The sequence below is a fragment of the Hemitrygon akajei genome, chromosome 5 (assembly GCF_048418815.1).
Source record: "Hemitrygon akajei chromosome 5, sHemAka1.3, whole genome shotgun sequence".
Lineage (NCBI taxonomy): Eukaryota > Metazoa > Chordata > Chondrichthyes > Myliobatiformes > Dasyatidae > Hemitrygon > Hemitrygon akajei.
In genome coordinates this window covers 85,432,272-85,455,895 of record NC_133128.1, presented here as the reverse complement: position 1 = coordinate 85,455,895, position 23,624 = coordinate 85,432,272, and the positions used below count along the sequence as shown (strand labels likewise).

At 41.3% G+C, this 23,624-nt stretch overlaps 1 protein-coding gene across 1 annotated transcript in view; it reads left to right on the top strand.

The window, feature by feature from the left end:
- Window positions 1-23,624, top strand: part of rb1 (retinoblastoma 1) — a 307,448-nt gene that overhangs the window by 81,933 nt on the left and 201,891 nt on the right. The window contains exons 9-12 of the mRNA XM_073045946.1: window positions 5,487-5,564; window positions 7,174-7,283; window positions 7,985-8,062; window positions 18,377-18,464. Of these exons, the coding sequence (XP_072902047.1) occupies window positions 5,487-5,564; window positions 7,174-7,283; window positions 7,985-8,062; window positions 18,377-18,464 (354 nt within the window). The remainder of the gene's footprint in view (window positions 1-5,486; window positions 5,565-7,173; window positions 7,284-7,984; window positions 8,063-18,376; window positions 18,465-23,624) is intronic.

Genomic DNA, 23,624 nt, shown 5'->3' with positions numbered 1-23,624 from the left:
CCTCCTGCACCATCCTCTCAGCCACGTATTAATCTGTGTAATCTTTCTGTTCCTTGCCTCACTCGCACGTGGCACAGGTAGCAATCCTGAGATTGTTACCCTGGAGGTCCTACCCTTCAGCTTTGCACCTAACTCCCTGAACTCACTACGCAGGACCCCCTCACTCATCCTACCCATGTTGTTGGTCCCCAACATGCTGGGTTCTTGCCCTCCCTCTCGAGAATAACCTGCACCCAATCTGAGATGTCCCAGACCCCGGCACCAGGGAGGCAACATACCATCCGAGACTCCTGATCTTCCCCACAAAATCTCCTGTCCGCCCCCCCCTGACTATAGAATCCCCTATCACTACCACTCTCTTCTCTTCCCTCCTCCCCTTCTTAGTCGTGGGTCCAACCTCAGTGCCAGAGACAGGACCACTGCAACTTGTTCCTGGTAGGTCATACCCACCAACAGTATCCAAAACGGTATACTTATTGTTGATGGGAATGGCCTCAGGGGTGCTCTGCTCTCTCTGTCTGCTCCCCCTTCCTCTCTTGACTGTCACCCATTTGCCTACCTCCTGTCTTTTTGGTGTGACTACCTCCCGATAACTCTTATCTATCTCTGCCTCTGACTCCCGAATGATCCGTAGTTCATCCAGCTCCTGCTCCAATTCCCTAACTCGATTTGATAGGAGCTGTAGCTGGATGCACCTTTTGCAGGTGTGGTCATCAGGGACAACTGTGTTGACCCTGACCTCCCACATACTGCATACGGATCACACCACTGCTCTAACTGTCTTCCCCATTACCTGATCCCAGATTAGTCAGAATAAATGAAAAAAGTACCTACCAACCTTACCTTTTTTACCTCAGCAAGCACGTACTCAGGCTCACTGATTTCCTCTCACCGAATTCCCCTTGCGCTGAAGCCCACTGAGCCAAAGCCCAGCACTCTGCTCCCACACACTCCGCTGCCCGCTCCTAACAGTGGGCCTCTTTTTAAACCCCGCGCTTGCCGCTGACGTCACCCGCGTCTGCGCAGTTTTACCTTCCTCCTCAGGTACTGTCCAGGTAGGTCCGACAGTCTCGGGCTTTAATAGGCTTTAATAGCCTAATTAAAGCCAATTTACAAGACCAATTAACCAATAACTGGTACGTCTTTGGACTCTGGAAAGAAACTAGAGCACCTGGAGGAAACCCATGTGTTCGCAGGGAGAACGTGCAAACTCCTCACAGATGGCACTAGAACTGAACTCTGTACTCTGGAACTTCTGAGCTGTAATAACATTGCGTTAACTACTACACCACCATAGTGCCCCAAATCTAGAATGGAAAATCCAAGTTATTTTCCATGCTAAACCTTGCAAAGGAAAGAAAATCCTGTGGTCTGTCAAGGGAGTGGGCAAAATGTTTGTATTAGGATTCAAACGTCACATAAGCTAAGTATGCAGTTGAAGTCAAGTGTTCTCTATTCAATTCACCCAGAATGCAAACCTGCAAATGGAGAAATGTGGCCATCAAGTGACTTCTAATTTTATGAATTTCTGATACAATAGATGAATCCATTACCACTCTGCATTTGCATTTCCATTTTTGTGTGTTGGTATAGAGCTAATAAGCTTAGTGTTCACTGAAATAAAGACTTCTCCGTGCTTTGTCTGTTTGGAGTCTTGTTACTAAAATCTTTCATTTCAAAATGTATATCTTTGCATTCGCTCCCAAGAATGGAAATCCAAATCTGCATTTTGAGAGGGAGAACAGGAATTCTTTGCTTCAGTCTGTAAATCTTCTTCATTCCAAATTTTCAATAATTTTTCTTTTCAATAATGAAATAAAATATATCAATTTGTCAAGGTTAAAATACTGAACAAATGACTTTTGTTTTCAAAGTAATTAATGATAACATTTCAAATTTATTATTATCTTTCTGCTTAGAGTTTCAAGTTTGCAAAACATTCCCATCTTAATCTGCTCAAAGACATTTTGTATATGCATTAAAAGCTATAGGGTAGTTAGGGAGAGAGTAAGACAATAAAGGAAAGAATATGAGCTGCATCTCCGTTTAGTACAGGAGCAGCAGAGTGTCGGACCAGAAGTCCATATAAAGGATTGTGAGAACAGCCGAGAGGGGTCTCCCTACCATCCATTGGGGACATTTATCAGCAGCACGGCATACTCAGGGCCTTTAGTATTATAAAGGACCCATCAATTCATTCAGCATCCTTTTTGATATTCAACCATCAGGCAGGAGACTCCAATGCATAAAGCCAAGAACAGTCAGGATGGGAAACAGCTTCTGCCCTCACATCATTAGGCTTCTGAACTCCCTACCGCATCGCAGGATGAGACAGGATTTGGAGTATTGTGTACGGTTGTGATTACCCATTTACAGGAATGATGTGGATACTTCAGTGCAGCAGAGGTTCATTAGGATGCTGGATGAATTAAAGAGTATTTAGCAATAAGAACAGGTTTGGCAAATTTGGATTGTTTTCTGTAGCATCAGAGGATGCAGAGAAACTTGATGGAGGTTTATAAGATTATGAGGGGCATACATAGGGTAGATTGTCCTTTTCCTAGGGTAGAGCTGTTGCATAATAGAGGATGCAGCTTTAACATGAGGGTGGAATGTTTCAAGGAGATGAATGGGGCAAGTTTTTCTTTTACGCTATCAGAATCAGTGTTAATATCACGCGAGTGTCGTGAAACTTGTTTTGTGGCAGCAGTACATTGCGATATATAATAAAAGCTGTAAATTACAGTAAGTATACAGTATATTAAAAATTAATTGGAGAAGTAGAGCAAAAAGAGAAATGAAGTACTGAGGTTCTTGGGTTCATTGTCCATTCAGAAATCTGATGACGGAGAGAAAGAAGCTGTTCCTGAAACATTGAGTGTGTCTTCAGGGTCTTGTACCTCTTTCTTGATTATAGTATTGAGAAGTGGGCATGTCCTAGTTCATGGGAGTCCTTAATGATGGATGCCAACTTTTGAGGTATAACCTTTCGAAGGTGTCCTGGATGCTGTGGAGGCTAGTGCCCATGATGGAGCTGGCTGAGTTTATAACTTTCTGCAGCTTTATCCAATCCTGTGCAGTGTCCCCTCCATACCAGACAATGATGCAACCAGTTAGAATGCTCCGCATGGTACACCTTTAAAAAAAATTGTAAGTGTTTTTGGTGACATACCAAATCTCCTCCAGCTCCTAATGAAATTTAGCTGCTGTCGTACTTTGTAATAGATCCTCGGAGATATTGACACCCAAGTACTTAAAACTCCTCACTCTCTCCACTTCTGATCCCTCAATGAGGATTGGTGAGTGCTTACTCGACTTCCCCTTCCTGAAGTCCACAATCAATTCCTCAGTCTTGCTGGTGTTGAGTGCAAGGTTGTTGCTGTGACACCACTCAACCAGCTGATGTATCTCACTCCTGTGCACCACCTTGTCAATATCTGAGATTCTGCCAACAATGGTTGTTTCATCAGCAAATTTATAGATGGTGTTTGAACTGTGCCTAGCCTCACAATTAAAGATGGAAAGTGAATAGAGCAGTACACTAAGCATGCCTCCTTGAGGTGTACCAGGGTTGATAGTCGTGATAAGATGCTTTTCCTGATCTGTACAGATTGTAGTCTCCCAGTGAAGAAGTGAAGGATTCAGTTGCAGAGAGAGGTACAGAAGCTCAGTTTTGGAGTTTGTTGGTTAGAATTGAAGGTATGATTGTGTTAAACACAGAGTGGGAGGTGCCTGAATGTACTGGTGGGGGTGGGGGTGGTGGTGGAAGTGGACATCATGCTTGGTGTTTGAGGCATTCAGATAGGTATGAGAACATACAAGGAATGGAGGGATGTGGATTATTTGCAGGCTGGCAGGTGTAGTGTAATTTGCCATTATGGTTGGCAAAGACTTATGGGCCAAATATTGGCTTTATTGTTCCTCTCTGTTCTGTGTCTGTTCAGGTTCTTGTGTTGTTGCTCCAGAGCTGTTACTTATTTAAATTTTTGGTATAATTTTGTCTCTGTATAAATGAATCAGAGTCGGGTTTAATATCATCGGCATATGTTGTGAAATTTGTTAATTTTGCAGCAGCAGTACAATGCGATACATGATAAATGTAGAAAAAATCTGAATTACAGTAATTATTTATATGTATATTAAATAGTTAAATTAAAATAAGTAGTGCAAAAACAAATTTTTAAAAAAAGTAGTGAGGTGGTGTTCATGGGTTCGATGTCCGTTCAGAAATCGGATGGCAGAGGAGGTGAAGCTGTTCCTGAATTGCTTAGTGTGTGCCTTCAGGCTTCTGTATCTCCTTCCTGATGGTAACAATGAGAAGAGGGCATGGCCTAGGTGTTGGGAGTCCAGGATAATGGAATCCAGTGTTCTGAGGCACCACTCCTTGAAGATGTCTTCGATGCTGCAGAGGCTGGTACCCATGATGGAACTGACTAATTTTATGACAACAGAATATTGTCCTCCAACTATATGCTATGTTGAATTTGCATAACAAAAATAATTTTTGACTCTCACATCTATGGTTATAGCTCCAACATCTCTTACAAATTAAAAAGTAAAGATCATCAACCTCAAAAAATTAATGTCTCTGTCAATAGATCTGGTGGTGTAGTCATATCAGCATTGGACTTTGAGACAAATGGTCCCGAGTTCGAATCTGGCTGGCTCCTTACATACTTTCCATCTATGCTGGGTAGAGCATCAAGCTAGCATCTTGGCCTTATTAAAAATAAACACAGTCAAATGCTACAGAAATAGAAAAATAAATAACAATAGTTGTTGCCTGATGTACCAGCATTGTCTTTTTATTCTTATAAAATAATTATTTTCATACTTGAGTGCCCTTTTCAGTTTCTGTGAAAGAATTGGGAGTGGGGCCCATTTATTTCCTCTTTATGCTCTTGTTTTATTTTGAGAACATTCTTATTATTTATGTACCTCAAAGACAGACAATCGAATACTGGAATGATAGTCAATAGTAATTTAAACTAACTTTTTTTCCTGATTTGCATCAGCTCATTGTAGGTTGGTTGAAAATTGAATGTAATAAATAGATATGTGATATGTTTTCCTGATATCATTACCTTTTTGTAATGTTGATGACTGGTGCATTATCATTTCAGGTTTTACGTAGAAGTGACTTGGATGTTGCATTTAAATGACCAAGTACATAACATAAAATTTTATTGAAAACTTGTTTAAAGCTGGTAATAGAATCAAAGTTCAAAACATCCATCTACTCAAAGTAAACTCCATTTATCCCTCTAACATTGACAGAATCAATCAACTTTGATGTTATGGCAGTATATCATACAGGGTCAGGTTTACATTGGATGTGATTACTTGACAAAAGGAGCAGGCATGAGTTTCATCCTATGATGGGAAAAGTGAAATAATTGTCCTTGGCCAAACTATGGAGCCTACTGTTAATATCCTGTTTGTCATGAATTTAATGATTTGAATTTTTTCTTGTTTCTATCTTCTAGGTGAAGAATATTTATTTGAAGAGCTTTCTTCCTTTTTTGAATAACATTAAAATATCTTCTTGTACTGAATTCCCTGAGGTAAGCATGAATGTATAAACATGAGAAGTTCTGCAGGTGCTGGAAATCCAAAGCATTGCATACAAAATGCTTGAGGAACTCCGCTGGTCAGATAGTGTCTATGGAAATGAACAAACAGTTGATATTTTGGGCTGAGACCCATCTCCAGGGGAAGACACCAGAATCAAAAGGTGGGGGGAGGGGAAGAAGGATAGCTAGAAAGTGATAGGTGAAGTAAAGGGATGGAGAGGAAGGAATCTGATAGGAGGGGAAGGTGGACCATAGGAGAAGGGTAGGAGGAAGAGGAGGGGACCCACAGGGAGGTGATGGACAGGTGAGAAGAGGTATGAGGCCAGAGAGGAGAATAGGAGAGGGAGGGTGAGGGGAAAAATGCCAGAAGGAGAAATTAATACTCATGCCATCAGGTTGGAGGCTATCCAGACAGAATATAAGGTGTTGCTTCTCCACCCTGAGAGTGACCTCATTGTGGCACTAGAGGAGGGAATAGAGTGACATGTTGGAATGGCAGTGGGAATTGGAATTAAAATTCTACCAGCAAGTTCTGCTTTTGGCGAATGGAGTGGTCCCCCAATTTCACCATTATAAAGGAGACCGCATCGGGAGCACCAGACACAATAGATGACCCCAGCAGATTCACAGGTGAAGTGTTGCCTCACCTGGAACAACTATTTAGGGCCCAGAATGGAGGTGAGCGTGATGGTGTATGGGCAGGTGTAGCACTTAGGCCACATGCAGGGATAAGATAGATAGATAGATAATTTATTGATCCCGAAGAAAATTACAGTCTCACAGTTGCATTACAAGTACACAAATATACAAATATTAAGAAGAGAAGAAAGAATAAAAAATAAGTTGCCTTGAACAGTTGAATGGGGGGGGGGAGGTCATCACTTCCCTGGCCATGGGCTGACTCATTATAGTCTCAAAGGTCCAATTTACTGTCAGAGAAATGTATACAATATACATCCTGAAATGCTTTTAGAGGGTAATTTTTACCCTCTCATATTGTTTGATAATTATTTTAGTGTTCAATTACATTTGTAATTCCTGTAATTGAAATGAACTGTCGGTTTCTAGTGAGATCTGAATAGCATCCAGATTTAGGCTGCGTGTAGCATTGATCCATCTGGTCATTTAAGTGTCAGGTGTTGGATGTTTCAAGTAAGGCAAGCACCGACATCTGACTTTAATGTGCAGTGACCAAGCACCATAAATGTCTTGAATACAGGATTTGTGTATCAAAGGCCAGACACTCAACTGGACCAGTCATGTTACAAGGGCAGTATAGAGACTAAATATTTTGCAGTGGTTTGCTGATCTTGGAACTCTTCAAAACTGTGCCATATAGTAAATAGCTCAAAATATGAAAATATGACTGCATGTTTGTAGTACTTTAAAAATATTGTACATGCCAAGTTATTAGAACAATTTGATTGGCGCCACTGCCACCAAGTTAAACATCTACCTGCTTTGTCAGTTCCCTGCTGTGATAGCTGTGCGTTTGTTCTACATTATGTATTGCTGTAATGATGTTATACACCAAGTTTTCAAATTGGATTCCTAACATTTTGGTGAATTTTTTTTGTATTATGTTACTATGCTTGTTTAGCTTGAGACACTTTCAAGACAATATGAAGAGCTGTACTTGCAGAATAAAGATTTTGATGGAAGATTATTTCTTGAGTATGACAGAACTCTGCAGATGGACCCAGAAGAAAGGTAATAATGCTAAGTATGTAATTATGCATGTTAGAATGTTTAACATTCTTTGTCCTACCCTCCCACAATATCTTCTTAAATCCCACCCCAAATATTATTGCATAATCTGATTAAATTGCTTGTTCTCATTTCTATTTACTGAGCTGAAGATGTAAAAATATGACAAGCCACAAGATAAACTAATTAAGTTTCTCTTTAGCAAATGGAATTGTAAAACAAGCCTTGGTGCCCGTTTAGTATCTACTTTGAGTTACTGCTGTTAGAGGAGTTGGTGACTGTCTATCCGTGCAAATTGCATAATCAGTGGCAGTATCCAGTGTTACGTCAAGGTAGTCCCAACTTATTAGTTTGAGAGTATGTCCTTTTTCTGATCTAATTGGCTTTTGATGTACAATGTAAATTTGTAACATTTAACTTTTGGACATTTTATTGTATGGTGAATTAAACACTTCTGAGAAGGAAAAGAGAATACTTCTCTGTATTAAAACTAAAAATATTTATATTTTACTTTGACCATGCAAACAAATTCTCTGATAGAAGTATTTTGCTTTTGGCTCTGTAACAAAAAAAACCTGAAAACAATTGTCCTGAATAATTTGGCTTTATTTGATCATTGGAGTAGATAGATAATTCTGCAGAGCACTCTGTTTTACTGCATAAAAGTTAATTAAAAGATTCTTGATTGGACTATCTCTCTGTAGATGCAATTGTGAAAGAACTCCAAGGAAGCCTCATACTGAAGATGGTCATCCAGTTCTTCCTCCACAGACACCTGTTAGGTACAAATGGTTTCTATTGCTTTCTTTTCATGTTGGGTATCATATAGTGGTTCTTTTTCCTTGACAAACAGATTGATTTTCCAATGTGCCATGATTTACAGTATGGTTAGAAATTGTTTTATGCATTTACTTACATGTGATCAGGCATAACTTACCAAAACCACTGTTGAATTTAATCATTCACAATCTGTATCCTGGTTTGACTGCAGCGCTATTGGAATCTAGATTTTTTAAAAAGCATTGCCCAACCCAGAATGTTAAGAAGCAATTTCAAATGATGTGACAAGTTGAATACAGGCAGGCAAGGAAAAACTTGTGGTAAAGCACTGGTTAGTTCTTGATGTCAGATCCCATAAGGTTTTTCTTCTGTCCTAAACAACAAAGAGGACCATGATGCAGCATATGCAGCTGATGACTCAGAAAGGTTGCTGATCAGAGGCAAACTAGAACTGCTTGGTAATATGTTGAGGAATTTGATTGTTACAAACTTCTTAATATGATGGAAGCTAATTGGCTCAGAAGAGGAAGCCTTTGAAGATGAATTATGAGTTGGTGTTAATTAAACAGTATATTTGTAAATCTGATGCATGCAGAGTGACTCGGCAATTGCATAACTCTACAGAACATTTAAAGGAAAATGTCATATTAGGTTATGTTAATATAACTATTAATCTCCTAGAATTGGTGGGAAAAAGCAGTAACTGTAACAACTTGTCTTTCCATGTCAGATGGGAATATAGACACCACTTGTCTCATCAAGTCTATGTGAGCTCATAGTGCAATGCCAATTCCCCTTTAATTTTCTTTGTAACATTTTGTTAAGACAATTCCCCCACTGATCTGTTGAAATGTTGTTTCATTTTTTAACTGCATTGCAGTTGTGGTTTTTAAATTACAATAAACCAAAATTCATTCATTCATTCATAAAGGCAATTCACAGTTGCCAATTGACGTACCAACCTGTTTGCGTTTGGCACATAGTAGGAAACCAGGCCACACTAAGTAAACCCATGCTAGCACAAGGTGAATATGTAAACTTGACCAAAAAAATGGCAGAAATCACAATGGACTACAAATCACAGGAGTTGTGAGGCATCGGCTCTACCGACTTTGCCACTGCCAATTGCTAATAGAACTTGGTTTGAGATTTGAGACAATTATTGAAGTCACATGCTTGCTCTCAGAATGACAGATTTATGATTTTAGTTTGTGGTTTATTCATGTCAGTAGTAATGGTGCTTAAGTAGAGGAATTAGCTTTATGTTCATTGCATTTCAATATCAAGTACATTTCAAGTACTTTGATTTCAGTTGAAGAAAGCAAGGAAATTGAAAATTGTGTTGGGAGTTGATGTATTAGCATTATATAATGGCTAACTGTCAAGAGTATATTGCTAGAATATTTGGATGACAAATTGTTTATATGACCAGTTTTAGATAATTTAAATTATCAAATTAGAAGGGAGTGCAGCAGTTGCAATGTGGTTAGTGGTAGTCACTTCCTGTAGAGCACATTCTCTGTTTAAACTGACATCAAATTATAGATTGGTGCAACATTTTAGGGTCGTTTTATTTTAGCCTCAAGGTTTTTTATTTCACTTTGTTGTACTTCCTCTGAAAGACACAAACTTCACAATGTGGCTTGATTCTCATTGTTGCTTTTTCTAAGCTTAATAATCTCCCACTATGACCAGTAAAATACAATGAATTAGAGAATTGAAAATAGGAAATAATTTATAAATAATTTTAAATACATAACTATATAAGTTAGTTATATAAAGACTCCCTTATCTCCTTCTGTGTTTTAATAGAGTGAGTCCCGGGGTTCCTCGATCTGCAGTGTATTAGTGTTTATCAGGGTCAATTTTGATTTAACTTCAGTGACTTTTTGATTGAGGGAGAAGTATTTGAATACTATAAATTGGTACTTTAGTTAAGATGCTGCCTGTTAGAGTCTATTAAGCTACTGTAGCATTACACCTTAAGATGGACTTAGTCCACAATACCACCCTGTTGGTGACAGCTTCATATTTTGCTGCTACCCATCATTTTAAATCCAAATCTTCAGAATCAAAGTCAAGTTTATTGTCATATGCATACTTCCTAAGAAGGTTGGCGTCATTCAATGTCTGTAGTGAGATGCTGAAGATGTTCTATAGGTCAGTTGTGGAGAGCGCCCTCTTCTTTGTGGTGGCGTGTTGGGGAGGAAGCATTAAGAAGAGGGACGCCTCACGTCTTAATAAGCTGGTAAGGAAGGCGGGCTCTGTCGTGGGCAAAGTACTGGAGAGTTTAACATCGGTAGCTGAGCGAAGGGCGCTGAGTAGGCTACGGTCAATTATGGATAACTCTGAACATCCTCTACATAGCACCATCCAGAGACAGAGAAGCAGTTTCAGCGACAGGTTACTATCGATGCAATGCTCCTCAGACAGGATGAAGAGGTCAATACTCCCCAATGCCATTAGGCTTTACAATTCTACCGCCAGGACTTAAGAACTTTTTAAAAGCTATTATTAATGCTTTTTGAGATGGTGATTTAGATGCATATCATATTTTTTTTTACTGAGTTAAGTATTGTATGTAATTAGTTCTGCTACAACAAGTGTATGGGACATTGGAAAAAAGTTGAATTTCCCCATGGGGATGAATAAAGTATCTATCTATCTATCTATGAATGCGGAATCAGAATCAGGTTTAATATCACCAGCATATGTCATGAAATTTGTTGTAATGCGACAGCAGTACATTGCAATACATAATTTAAAAAACTGTAAATTATAGTAAGTATATATAAATTGTATTTTACAGTTTTTAAGATTATTATGTATTTCAATTTATAGTATTCAAATGCTTCTCCACAGCTAATTTTACACCACTTTCCATCCCCATAAAACCGTTTGACTGGAAATTCTTCCTGGGTAGGGTCTTCCTGAAATTCTTCCTGTTTAATAGAGCATGTGACATTATACACAGATCCCTCAATCAAAAAAATCACTGAAGTTAAATCAAAGTTGACTCTGAACAACACTGAATAGTAGATAGAAGAATACATACACAACGCTGGAAGAACTCAGCAGGTCAGGCAGCATCTGTGAGAAAAGAGTAGCCAACGTTTTGGGCCAAGACGCTTCATCAGGAATGGGCCCCCATTCTTGATGAAGGGTCTCGGCCTGAAACGTTGGCCCCCATTCCTGATGAAGGGTCTCGGCCCGAAACGTTGACCCCCCCATTCTTGAATAAGGGTCTCGGCCCGAAACGTTGGCCCCCCATTCCTGATGAAGGGTCTCGGCCCGAAATGTTGGCTACTCTTTTCTCACGGATGCTGCCTGAGTAAAGTTTTACTGAGCATAGTTATTAAAATTTAGCAAGGTTGAGCAGAATTTTTTAATGGACTACAAAATCACCCTCATCTCCAAAATGGCACAAAACTCTAAAAAGGGAGACGATGAAACACAAATCATATTAGACTTTTTCCAGTGGACACTTCCTCTGCATGCCAAGGTTCAATTCAAATCAGACCCATTGTGTGTAGTAGCTTAAAAAAATACCATTTTATATCATAATGTAGTTGTGTATCTGTAAAGGAGGAAGGTATCCTAACTGCAATGATGGTTAGAGCCATGATGTTGATCTCAAGATGCTGGGTGAAACTCATCTTTTTGGTAACTATTATTTTCGTATTAACAGGAGAGGGTGCTAATTTTAAATATGAAAAGTATCTTTCAGTAAATATTATTTGCAATAGTAGAAGTGATGTATGTTTAAGATGCAGAATGGAATGATAATCAAATGGGCTGTTCTGAGCTGGACGGCGTCTAGCTTCTTGACTGCTTTTTGAGCTATACACATCCAAGCAAACCGTTATATTTGGGTTTAAAATGATAACCTACTGGTCAGTAATTAATCAATTTATTTTAAATACAACGGATTCCTGTTAATTAGGGCACATCAGGGCCATACATTTTGGCCCAATTAAGCAACTGCCCCAATTAGCCAAAGTTTCATGGAAATAGTTAAAAAGATATATAAAAAATAAGCAACAGTTTAACTGAATAACAAATTATGCATTTAAATAAAATAGAGAACAAATTGGAGCACTACTAATACTTCTAGTGGTTGTCTGTCCTATCTGGTGTTGATGGGATACCTGTGTGGTAGAGTTTGTAAGTGGAAAAGCCATTGTACTGGGGCAGTTAAACTCTCTCGACCTCAGAAGTCCAGGTTCAGAGTTACAAATAAGCGTCTTCCTTGGTTGCAGTGGATGATGTTGATTTTTTTTCTGTGCCTCATCACGCCTTTCGCTCTCCACGGAGTGTAACAGAACCACCTTCCTGGCTGTTGGATCTCACTGTAAATTTCATCCACCCAGTCTGCTGGAGCTGACTTCTTGTGCTAGGAAAGACATGTCCCTGTCTCACTGGGGTATGAGATCTGCTGACTGTCCTCACCTGGTTTAGTCCACTCATTGAAACTGGGGTGTGGCTGTTCTTGCATGCAAACAGCTTCTTGGAGCCATGGGTGTGAGCTAAGTGACCAGTGGGGACAAAAAGGTAACATTCAAGATGATTGTCAATACCTTCAAATTCTTTGTAGGTCCTAGCTTGTTGAAATAGTCTAATTGTTTCAGTTTCACTCCTGGCCATTTCTGGAGTTTCTAAGCCCGAATGCTTGAAACCGCAGTGAGCAAAACAGTTCTGAATTGTCTTACTGCTTATTTCCCATGAACTATTGGTGACAAAAATCACTGCTTTTTGAATTCAAGCACGCACAGCTAATGCACATAAAATGCTGGAGGAACTCAGCAGACCAGGTAGCATCTATGGAAAAAAAACAGTCGACGTTTCAGGCCGAGACCCTACATCAGGAAGCTGATGAAGGGTCTTGACCCGCAATGTTGACAGTTTACTCTTTTCCATAGATGCTCCCTGGCCTGCTGAGTTCCTCCAGCATTTTATGTGTGTTGCTTTGGATTTCCATTATAAGACCAGAAGACCGTTATGTTATTTGGCCTATTGAGTCTGCTCTACCATTTCATCAAGGCTGATCCATTTTTCCTTTCAGCCCCAATTTCCTGCCTTCCCTTCAGGCCCTGACCAATCAAGGATCTATCACTCTCTGCCTTAAATATACCTAAAGACTTGGCCTCCACAGCCAGCTGTGGCAAACAGTTCACCACTCTTTGGCTAAAGCAATTCCCCCTCATCTCCGTTCCAAAAGGAGGCCCCTCTATTTTGAGGCTGTGTCCTCTAGTCTTAGACACTCCTACCACAGGAAACATTCTCTCCACATCCACTTTCTCCATTTCTCCATTTGATAGGTTTCAATTAGGTCTCCTCTCGTTCTTCTAAATTCCAATGAATACAGGTCCAGAGCCTTCATATGTTCTTCATATGACAGGTCGCTTTAATCTTGGAATCATTTTCATGAACCTCCTTTGAACCCTCTCCAATTTCAGTACATCCTTCCTAAGATCAGGGGCCTAAAACTGCTCACAATACCCCCAAGTGAAACCTCGCCAGTGCTGTATAAAATCTCAGCACTACATCCTTACTTTTATATTCCAATCCTCTTGAAATGAATGCTAACATTGCATTTGCCTTCCTCATCACAGATTCAACCTTTAGGGAATCCTCCCAAGTCCTTGTGCACATCAGACTTTTGTGTTTTCTCTCCATTTAGAAAACAGTCAACCCTTTCATTTCTTCTACCAAAGTGCATGACCGTACACTTCCCAACACAGTACTCTATCTGTCACTTCTTTGCCCATACTCCTAATCTAAGTCCTTCTGTGGCCTCTCTACTTCCTCAAAACTACTTGCCCCTCCACCTATCTTCATGCTATCTGCAAACTTTACAATAAAGCTATCAATTCCATCATTCAATTTACTGACATATAATGTAAAAAAAATGCCTGTGGAACACAACTAGCCAACCAGAAAAGGCTCCCTCCTTTATTCCCACTCTGCCTCCTGCCAATCAGCCACTGCTCTACCCATGCTGGAATCCTTCCTGCAATACCATGGACTCATAGCTTGTTAAGCAGCCTCATGTGTGGCACCTTGTTAAAGACCACCTGAAAATCCAAATACACAACATCAACCAATTCTCCTTTGTCTATCTTGCTTGTTATTTCTTCAAAGAATTACAGCATGTTTGTCAGGCAAGATTTTCCCTTGTGGAATCCATGCTGACTACAGCCTATTTTAATCACGTGCTTCCAAGTACCGCAAAATCACATCCCTAACAATTGACTCCAGCATCTTCCCAACCACAGGACAGTCTAATTGGCCTATAATTTCCTTGCTTCTGAATCTCTTCCTTCTTGAAGAGTGGAGCAACATTTGCAATTTTACGGTCTTCCAGAACCATTCCAGAATCTAGTGATTCTTGAAGGATCATTAGTAATACCTCCACAATCTCTTCAGCCAGCTCTTTCAGAACCCTGGGGTATACTCCATTTGGTTCAGGTGACTTATCTACCTTCAGACTTTTCAGTTTCCCAAGAGCCGCCTCTTTAGTAATGGCAACTTCACACACTTCATGACCTCTGACACTTGGAACTTCAACCATACTGCTAATGTCTTCTACTGTGAAGACTGATGCAAAATACTTATCAGTTCATCAGCCATTTCCTTGTCCCCCATTACTACCTCTCCAGCATCATTTCCAGTGGTCTGATGTCCACCTGCGCTTCTCTTTTATATTTTGTGTATCCGAGGAAGCTTTTTGTATCCTCTTTAATACTATTGGCTAGTTTACTTTTGTATTCCATCTTGACCTTCATAACTTTTTTAGTTGCTTTCTGTTGATATTTAAAAGCTTCCCAATCCCCTAACTTCCTGTTAATTTTTGCTCTATTATATGCCCTCTCTTTGGCTTTTACATTGGCTTTGATTTCTCTCATTAGCCATGGTTGTGTCATCATGCCATTAGAATACTTCCAGAAATTTCAGCCATTGCTGCTCTGTTGTCGTCCCTGCCAGTGTGCTTTTCCAATTAATTCTGGCCAACTCCTCTCTCATGCCTCTGTAATTTCCTTAACTTCACTGTAATGCTGATACATCTGACTTTAGCTTCTCCTTATCAAATTTCAGGGTGAATTCAATCATATAATGATCACTTGTTCCCTCAGGGTTCTTTAACCTTAAGCTCTCTAATGAATTTTGGTTCATTGCACAACACCGAGTCCAGAGTAGCTGATCCTCCAGTGGCTCAACCTCGAGATGTTCTAAAAAACCATCTTGTAGGCATTCTGGAAATTCCCCATCTTGGAATCCCTCATCAACCTGATTTTCTCAATCTTTTCTACTGTGTGGGGGTCTATATATATCTCTCAACAGGGTCTTTTTACCCTAGCTCTATTCAACCCCTTCTGACCCTATGTCATCTCTTTCTGATGATTTGATTTCATATTTTACCAGTAGAGCCACACTTCCCCCTCTGCCTTCCTGCCTATCCTTTTGAGACAATGTCTGTCCTCGGACATTCAGCTCCTGGCTATAATCTTCTTTCAGTGATGCCTACAGCATCAAACTTGCCTGTCTGTAACTGTGTTACAAGTTCATCAACCTTATTCCTTGTACTGCATGCATTTAGATATAATACCTTTATTCCTGTATTCACAGTTTTCGATTTTGTCTACCTTTTGCATTACAACTCATCCTTTTGACAGCAATTTTGCCCTAACATCAGCCTCTCCTTGCTGGGAGCCTCTGTTTGTAAACCAACTACCTCATCTTCAGCACTATCACCATGGTTTCCATCCTCCTGCCAAATTAGTTTAAACCCACCCAAACAACTCTAGCCAACTTGCCCACAAGGATATTGGACCCCCTCGGGTTCAAGTGTAATCCGTCCCTTTTGTACAGGTCATACCTCTGAGGAATGATCATATTTAACTGTTGAACAACAACCTGGCATATGAAGCATCATTTTCTAGGTGGGACAGGACAGCATGGATGTCTGAGGCTATGGAATCATCAGTGGACCGGTTTGAGTGTAAAGCATACTGGGAAGGCCCCAATGTATCTGGAACGTGGGATTTAATAGGATCCATTACCAGCCACTCAGAGCAGTTCATGATAGTTGAAGTCAGTGCCACTGGGCAATGATCATTTAGGCCAGTTATTGCTGCAGTCTTGGGCACTGGAATGATGGTGTTTGCCTTGAAGCCTGCATGGGCAATGAACTGTTTCCAAGAGACATTAAAGATGTCAGGATGCAGAAGTGGGCTGAGAAGTGGTAGATGGAGTTCAACCCAGAGAAGTGTGAGGTGGTACACTTTGGAAGGACAAACTCCAAGGCAGAGTACAAAGTAAATGCAGGATACTTGGGAGTGTGGAGGAGCAGAGGGATCTGGGAGTACATGTCTACAGATCCCTGAAAGTTGCCTCACAGGTAGATAGGGTAGTTAAGAAAGCTTATGGAGTGTTAGCTTTCATAAGTCGAGGGATAGAGTTTAAGAGTCACGGGGTAATGATGCAGCTCTATAAAACTGGTTAGGCCACACTTGGAGTACTGTGTCCAGTTCTGGTCGCCTCACTATAGGAAGGATGTGGAAGCATTGGAAAGGGTATAGAGGAGATTTAACAGGATGCTGCCTGGTTTAGAGAGTATGCATTATGATCTGAGATTAAGGGATCTAGGGCTTTACTCTTTGGAGAGAAGGAGAATGAGAGGGGACATGATAGAGGTGTGCAAGATATTAAGAGGAATAGATAGAGTGGACGGCCAGCGCCTCTTCCCCAGGGCACCAGTGCTCAATACAAGAGGACATGGCTTTAGGGTGAGGGGTGGAAAGTTCAAGGGGGATATTAGAGGAAGGTTTTTTACTCAGAGAGTGGTTGGTGTGTGGAAAGCGCTGCCTGAGTCAGTGGTGGAGACAGATAGACCAGTGAAATTTAAGAGACTACTAGACAGATATATGGAGGAATTTAAGGTGGGGGGTTATATGGGAGGCAGGGTTTAAGGGTTGGCACAACATTGTGGGCCGAAGGGCCTGTAGTGTGCTGTATTGTTCTATGTTCTATGTCCGTTGAGACCTCTGTTACTTGGGCCACACACTCCCTCAGCGCTTGAGCAGGCATATTGTCCAGCTCACACGAGGAAGTCTGCAGATGCTGGAAATTTAAACAACACACACAAAATGCTGGTGGAACACAGCAGGCCAGGCAGCCTCTATAAGGAGAAGCACTGTCGACGTTTTGGGCTGAGACCCTTCATCAGGGCTAACTGAAAGGAAAAATAGTAAGAGATTTGAAAGTAGTGGGAGGAGGGGAAAATGGGAAATGATAGAAGAAGACCGGAGGGGGTGGGATGAAGCTAAGAGCTGGAAAGGTGATTGGCGAAAGTGATACAGAGCTGGAGAAGGGAAAGGATCATGGGACGGGAGGCCTTGGGAGAAAGAAAGGGGGGGAAGCACCAAAGGGAGATGGAGAACAGGCAGAATGATGGGCAGAGAGAGAGAAAAAATAACAAACAACTAAATATGTCAGGGATGGGTTAAGAAGGGGAGGAGGGGCATTAACGGAAGTTGGAGAAGTCAATGTTCATGCCATCAGGTTGGAGGCTACCCAGCCGGTATATAAGGTGTTGTTCCTCCAACCTGAGTTTGGATTCATTTTGACAGTAGAGGAGGCCATATCCATGCATTGGATACATTCAGCTTGTCAGGAAGGGAGGCATTGGTCTCAGTGACACACAGGGTTGACTTGTAATCAGTTATGGTTTGTACACCTTGCCGCATGCTCACGCTTTGCCTTGTTGATGGCACTGCAGAGCATGGCTCTTGGTGACTTTAGAGTTGTCCTGTGCCCTGATCTGAAGGCAGTGTCCGATCCCTGGCAGTGCACAGACCTCTGCAGTCAGCTGTGGTTCTGGTTTGCCCTGGCAGTGTAGTGTTTAACCACAGTAACACCTCAATGTACTTTCCTATGTAGCCAGTCATCAATCCCACATATTCATCAATGTTGACATGATGGTCGTAGATAGCACCCTGAAGGTGCTCCTGTCCATACTTTTGAAGCAGTCCTGCACCACTGAGGTGGCACCTTCTGATCAACCTGTGAACTGGATTGACTTGTTTAACCAGTGGACTGTATGTAGGAGTTAGCATAATGGGTATATGGTCTAAGTATCCGAGGTGAGTTTGGGGGTTAGCCTTGTAGGTTCCATGAACATTGGTATACATGTTGAAGGCAGCTGACTGCTACCTTAAGGGCAAGGGTTAATGCACAAAAAGTTTTGGCCTTCTCAGCAATACCCTCACCTTGAAAACAACTACAGAATGAAAAAAATAATCTGTTCTCTGTTGCAGGGCTGCTATGAACACCATACAGCAGTTACAAATGATACTAAATACAGCTGACGACAAACCTTCAGATACTCTTAAAGGGTATTTTAATGTAAGTAGATGTTAGATGAGAACAAGAGTGTATATGTAGTAGTTTTCTTAAATTGCAAATAAGCACTGTTAGAAATGCAAAGCTATCAAGCACAAATAACTTAAAAGTTGATGGTTTTTGTGATCAGTGGAAACACTGACATTGAATGTTAAACTTTCATTTCTCAGGTCTATATATTGTTATTGAAACATATTGAAAAATATGTTGAATTACTTTATAACTAATACATTATAAGAAATGGGAGTAGGTAGCATGAAGTCCAATTTGACAGAAGTGTCCTAGGGAAGAGATTCAAAATGCTGGTGGAACGCAGCAGGCCAGGCAGCATCTATAGGGAGAAGTGCTGTCGACGTTTCGGGCCAAGACTCTTGGCCCGAAACTTCGACAGTGCTTATTCCTATAGATGCTGCCTGGTCTGCTGCGTTCCACCAGCATTTTGTGTGTGTTGCTTGAATTTTCAGCATCTGCAGATTTTCTCATGCTAGGGAAGAAATTGCAAGTTTGGTTAATTTGGAAATTGGGTGAACTAGGGAAAAGATGTGTTATCCTGGCACCATTGCTGGTTGGTAAATTCATCAAATTAATTGAGGTTGCAGGATACTTCTGGCCCACTAACTTCAAGTCCTACACAATGCGGGAACATTCCCTCAAGTTCCAGACATCTACAAGTGTAAGGAATATTACTAATGGAAAAAGCTTGATTTTGGAGCTTGAACGTTTGACATCTATAAGGTTGAGTGTTTTGTGGATTGTCCATTCCTTCAGGTTGGTTCAATGTACTTTGCCTGGTTTAAGAGTGGGCACTTTGTAGCTCAAGAGACTAGTCAGAGAGGTAATGAGTTATTGTCACTCTGCATCAGCAAAACCAAAACAGTTGCATATGTGGTATTCAGGTTATTAAAAATAAAATAAATAAGCTTTTTTCACTATAAAGCCATTAACTCTTCTGGATATATGCCTTTAGTTTAATGATCTATTTTTGCTATAATAACAGAACACCATTTTCTGCCCTTGCGCAGCATTTTTGATATATGAAATTAACCTACTATATCATTTTCAAGAAGGTATCCATTTTGTAAATCTGGAATGGCTATATGTGATCTCAGCTTCAGGTGATGGCAATTACCAGTTAATCAGATTTCGGTAGATTTCTGTAGAAGGGGAAGAGTCAGATACTAGAGAGTACCCCTGTGGCTGTGCCCCTTGACAATAAGTACCATGGTTTGAGTACTGTTGTGGGGGGACAGCCTAGCTAGGGGAAGTGGCAGTGGCCGTGCCTCTGGCACAGAGTCTGGCCCTGTAGCTCAGAAGGGTAGGGAAGGGAAGAGGAAGGCAGTAGTGATAGGGGTCTCTATAGTTAGGGGGTCAGCCAGGTGATTCTGTGGAAGTAGTGAAGAAACTCGGATGGTAATTTGCCTCCCAGGTGCCAGGGTCTGGGATGTTTTGGATCGCATCCAAGATATCCTGTGGTGGCAGGGAGAACAGCCAGAGGTCATGATACATATTGGTACCAATGACATAGTGGGAAAAGGGAAGAGGTCCTGAAAAAAGACTACAAGGAGTTAGGAAGGAAGTTGAGAAACAGGATTGCAAAGTTAGTAATCCCGTGATTACTGCCTGTGCCATGCGACAGTGAGAATAGGAATAGAATGAGGTGGAGGATAAATGCGTGGCTGAGGGATTGGAGCAGGGGGCAGGGATTCAGATTTCTGGATCATTGGGACCTCTTTTGGGGCAGGAGTGATCTGTGCAAAAAGGACGAGTTGCACTTGAATCTCAGGGGGACCAATATCCTGGCGGGGAAGTTTGCTAAGGCTACTGGGGAAAGTTTAAACTAGAATTGTTGGGAGGTGGGAACCGAACTGAAGAGACTGGGGAAGAGGGGGTTCGCTCACAAATAGAGAAAGCTTGTTGACAGTGCAAGAGGGAGGATAGGCAAGTGATAGAGAAGGGACGCGCTCAGACCGAAGGCTTGAGATGTGTTTATTTTAATGCAAGGAGTATTTGAACAAAGCGGGTGAGCTTAGAGCGTGGATCAGCACTTGGAGATATGATGTGGTGGCCATTATAGAGACTTGAATGGCTCAGGGACAGGATTGGTTACTTAAAGTGCCAGGTTTTAGATGTTACAGGAAAGACAGGGAGGGAGGCAAAAGAGGTGGGGGTGTGGCACTGTTGATCAGAGATAGTGTCACAGCTGCAGAAAAGGTGGACGCCATGGAGGGATTGTCTACGGAGTCCTTGTGGGTGGAGGTTAGGAACTGGAAGGGGTCAATAACTTTACTGGGTGGTTTTTATAGGCCGCCTAATAGTAACAGGGATATCGAGGGGCAGATAGGGAAACAGATACTGGTAAGGTGTAATAATTACAGAGTTGTTGTGATGGGAGATTTTAATTTCCCAGATATTGATTGGCATCTCCCTAGAGCAAAGGGTTTAGATGGGGTGGAGTTTGTTAGGTGTGTTCAGGAAGGTTTCTTGATGCAGTATGTAGATAAGCCTACAAGAGGAGAGGGTGTACTTGATCTGGTATTGGGAAATGAACCTGGTCAGGTGTCAGGTCTCTCAGTGCGAGAGCATTTTGGAGATAGTGATCATAATTCTATCTCCTTTACAATAGCATTGAAGAGAGATAGGAACAGACAAGTTAGAAAAGCATTTAATTGGAGTAAGGGGAATTATGAGGCTATCAGGCAGGAAATTGGAGGTTTAAATTAGAAACAGATGTTCTCAGAGAAACATACGGAAAAAAATGTGGCAAATATTCAGGGGATATTTGTGTAGAGTTCTGTATAGAAACGTTCCAATGAGACAGGGAAGTTTTGGAAGGGTACAGGAACTGTGGTGTACAAAGGCTGTGTAATAAATCTAGCATAGAAGAAACGAAAAGCTTACAAAAGGTACAGAGAGCTAGGTAAGTTAGAGATCTAGAAGATTATAAGGCTACTAGGAAGGAGCTTAAGAAGGAATTTGGAGAGCCAGAAGGGGCCATGAGAAGGCCTTGGTGGGCAGAATTAAGGAAAACCCAAAGGCATTCTACAAGTATGTGAAGAGCTAGAGGATAAGACGTGAAAGAATAGGACCTATCAAGTGTGACAGTGGGGAAGTGTGTATGGAACCGGAGGAAATAGCAGAGGTACTTAACGAATACTTTACTTTAGCATTCACTATGGAAAAGGATCTTGGTGATTGTAAGGATGACTTGCAGCAGACTGAACAGCTTGAGCATGTAGATGTTAAGAAAGAGGATGTGCTGGAGCTTTTGGAAAGCATCAAGTTGCATAAGTCGCTGGGACCGGATGAGATGTACCCCAGGCTACTGTGGGTGGCGAGGGAGGAGATTGTTGAGCCTCTGGCGATGATCTTTGCATCATAAATGAGGTTGGGAGAGGTTCCAGAGGACTGGATGGTTGTGGATGTTGTTCCTTTATTCAAGAAAGGGAGTAGAGATAGCCCAGGAAATTATAGACCAGTGAGTCTTACCTCAGTGGTTGGTAGGTTGATGGAGAAGATCCTGAGAGGCAGGAGTTATGAACATTTGGAGAGGCATAATATGATTAGGAATAGCCAGCATGGCTTTGTCAGGGCAAGTCGTGCCTTACGAGCCTGATTGAATTTTTTGAGGATGTGACTAAACACATTGATGAAGGTAGAGCAGTAGATGTAGTGTATATGGATTTCAGCAAGGCATTTGATAAGGTACCCTATGCAAGGCTTATTGAGAAAGTAAGGAGGCATGGGATCCAAGGGAACATTGCTTTGTGGATCCAGAACTGGCTTGCCCACAGAAGGCAAAGAGTGGTTGTAGACGGGTAATATTCTGCTTGGAGTTCGGTCACCAGTGGAGTGCCTCAGGGGTCTGTTCTGGGACCCTTACTCTTTGTGATTTTTATAAATGACCTGGATGAGGGAGTGGAGGGATGGGTTAGTCAGTTTGCTGATGACACAAAGGTTGGAGGCATTGTGGATAGTTGGAGGGATGTCAGAGGTTACAGCGGGACATTGATAGGATGCAAAACTGGGCTGAGAAGTGGCAGATGGAGTTCAACCCAGATAAGTGTGAAGTGGTTCATTTTGGTAGGTCAAATATGATGGCAGAATATAGTATTAATGGTAAGACTCTTGGCAGTGTGGAGGATCAGAGGGATCTTGGGGTCCGAGTCCATAGGACACTCAAAGCAGCTGCGCAGATTGACTTAAGAAGGTGTATGGTGTATTGACCTTCATCAATCGTGGAATTGAATTTAGGAGCCAAGAAGTAATGTTGCAGCTATATAGGACCCTGGTCAGACCCCACTTGGAGTACTGTGCTCAGTTCAGGTTGTCTCACTATAGGAAGGATGTGGAAGCCATATAAAGGGTGCAGAGGAGATTTACATAGGATGTTGCCTGGATTGGGGAGCATGCCTTATGAGAATAGGTTGAGTGAACTTGGCCTTTTCTCCTTGGAGCAAAGAAGGATGAAAGGTGACCTGATAAAAGTGTACAAGAGGATGAGAGGCATTGATCGTGTGGATAGTCAGAGGCTTTTTCCCGGGGCAAAATGGTTGCCACAAGAGGACACAGGTTTAAGGTGCTGGGGAGTAGGTACAGAGGAGATGTCAGGGGTAAGTTTTTTACTCAGAGAGTGGTGAGTGCGTGGAATGGGCTGCCGGCAACGGTGGTGAAGGAGGATATGACGGGGTCTTTTAAGAGGCTTTTAGATAGGTACATGGAGCTTAGTAAAATAGAGGGCTATAGGTAAGCTTAGTAATTTCTAAGGTGGGGACATGTTCATCAGAACTTTGTGGGCCAAAGGGCCTGTATTGTGCTGTAGGTTTTCTGTGCTTCTATGTTTCTAACATAATTAACTGTAAAACTGTCATTGGGAAGTGATTTGTTCACAACAGACTAGCAATGTAAAGGAAAGAAGGCTAAAGCTCTAAATGCAGAACTTAAATAAAGTGAAAAAAAATTAGTTACATCTCTCATGTTTTGCCAAATTCTAACCTTGAAAATTCACTGCCTTCAATGAAATTCATCCACAAACACAAATATGTTTGGAAATAAAAATTGCTTCAGATCTGAAATTAAAATAGAAAATACTGGAAGCAATCAGCTTTTGGAAAAGAAGCACAGTTAATGTTCCAGTTCAAAACCCTTCAAAAGAATTCTCTCTCT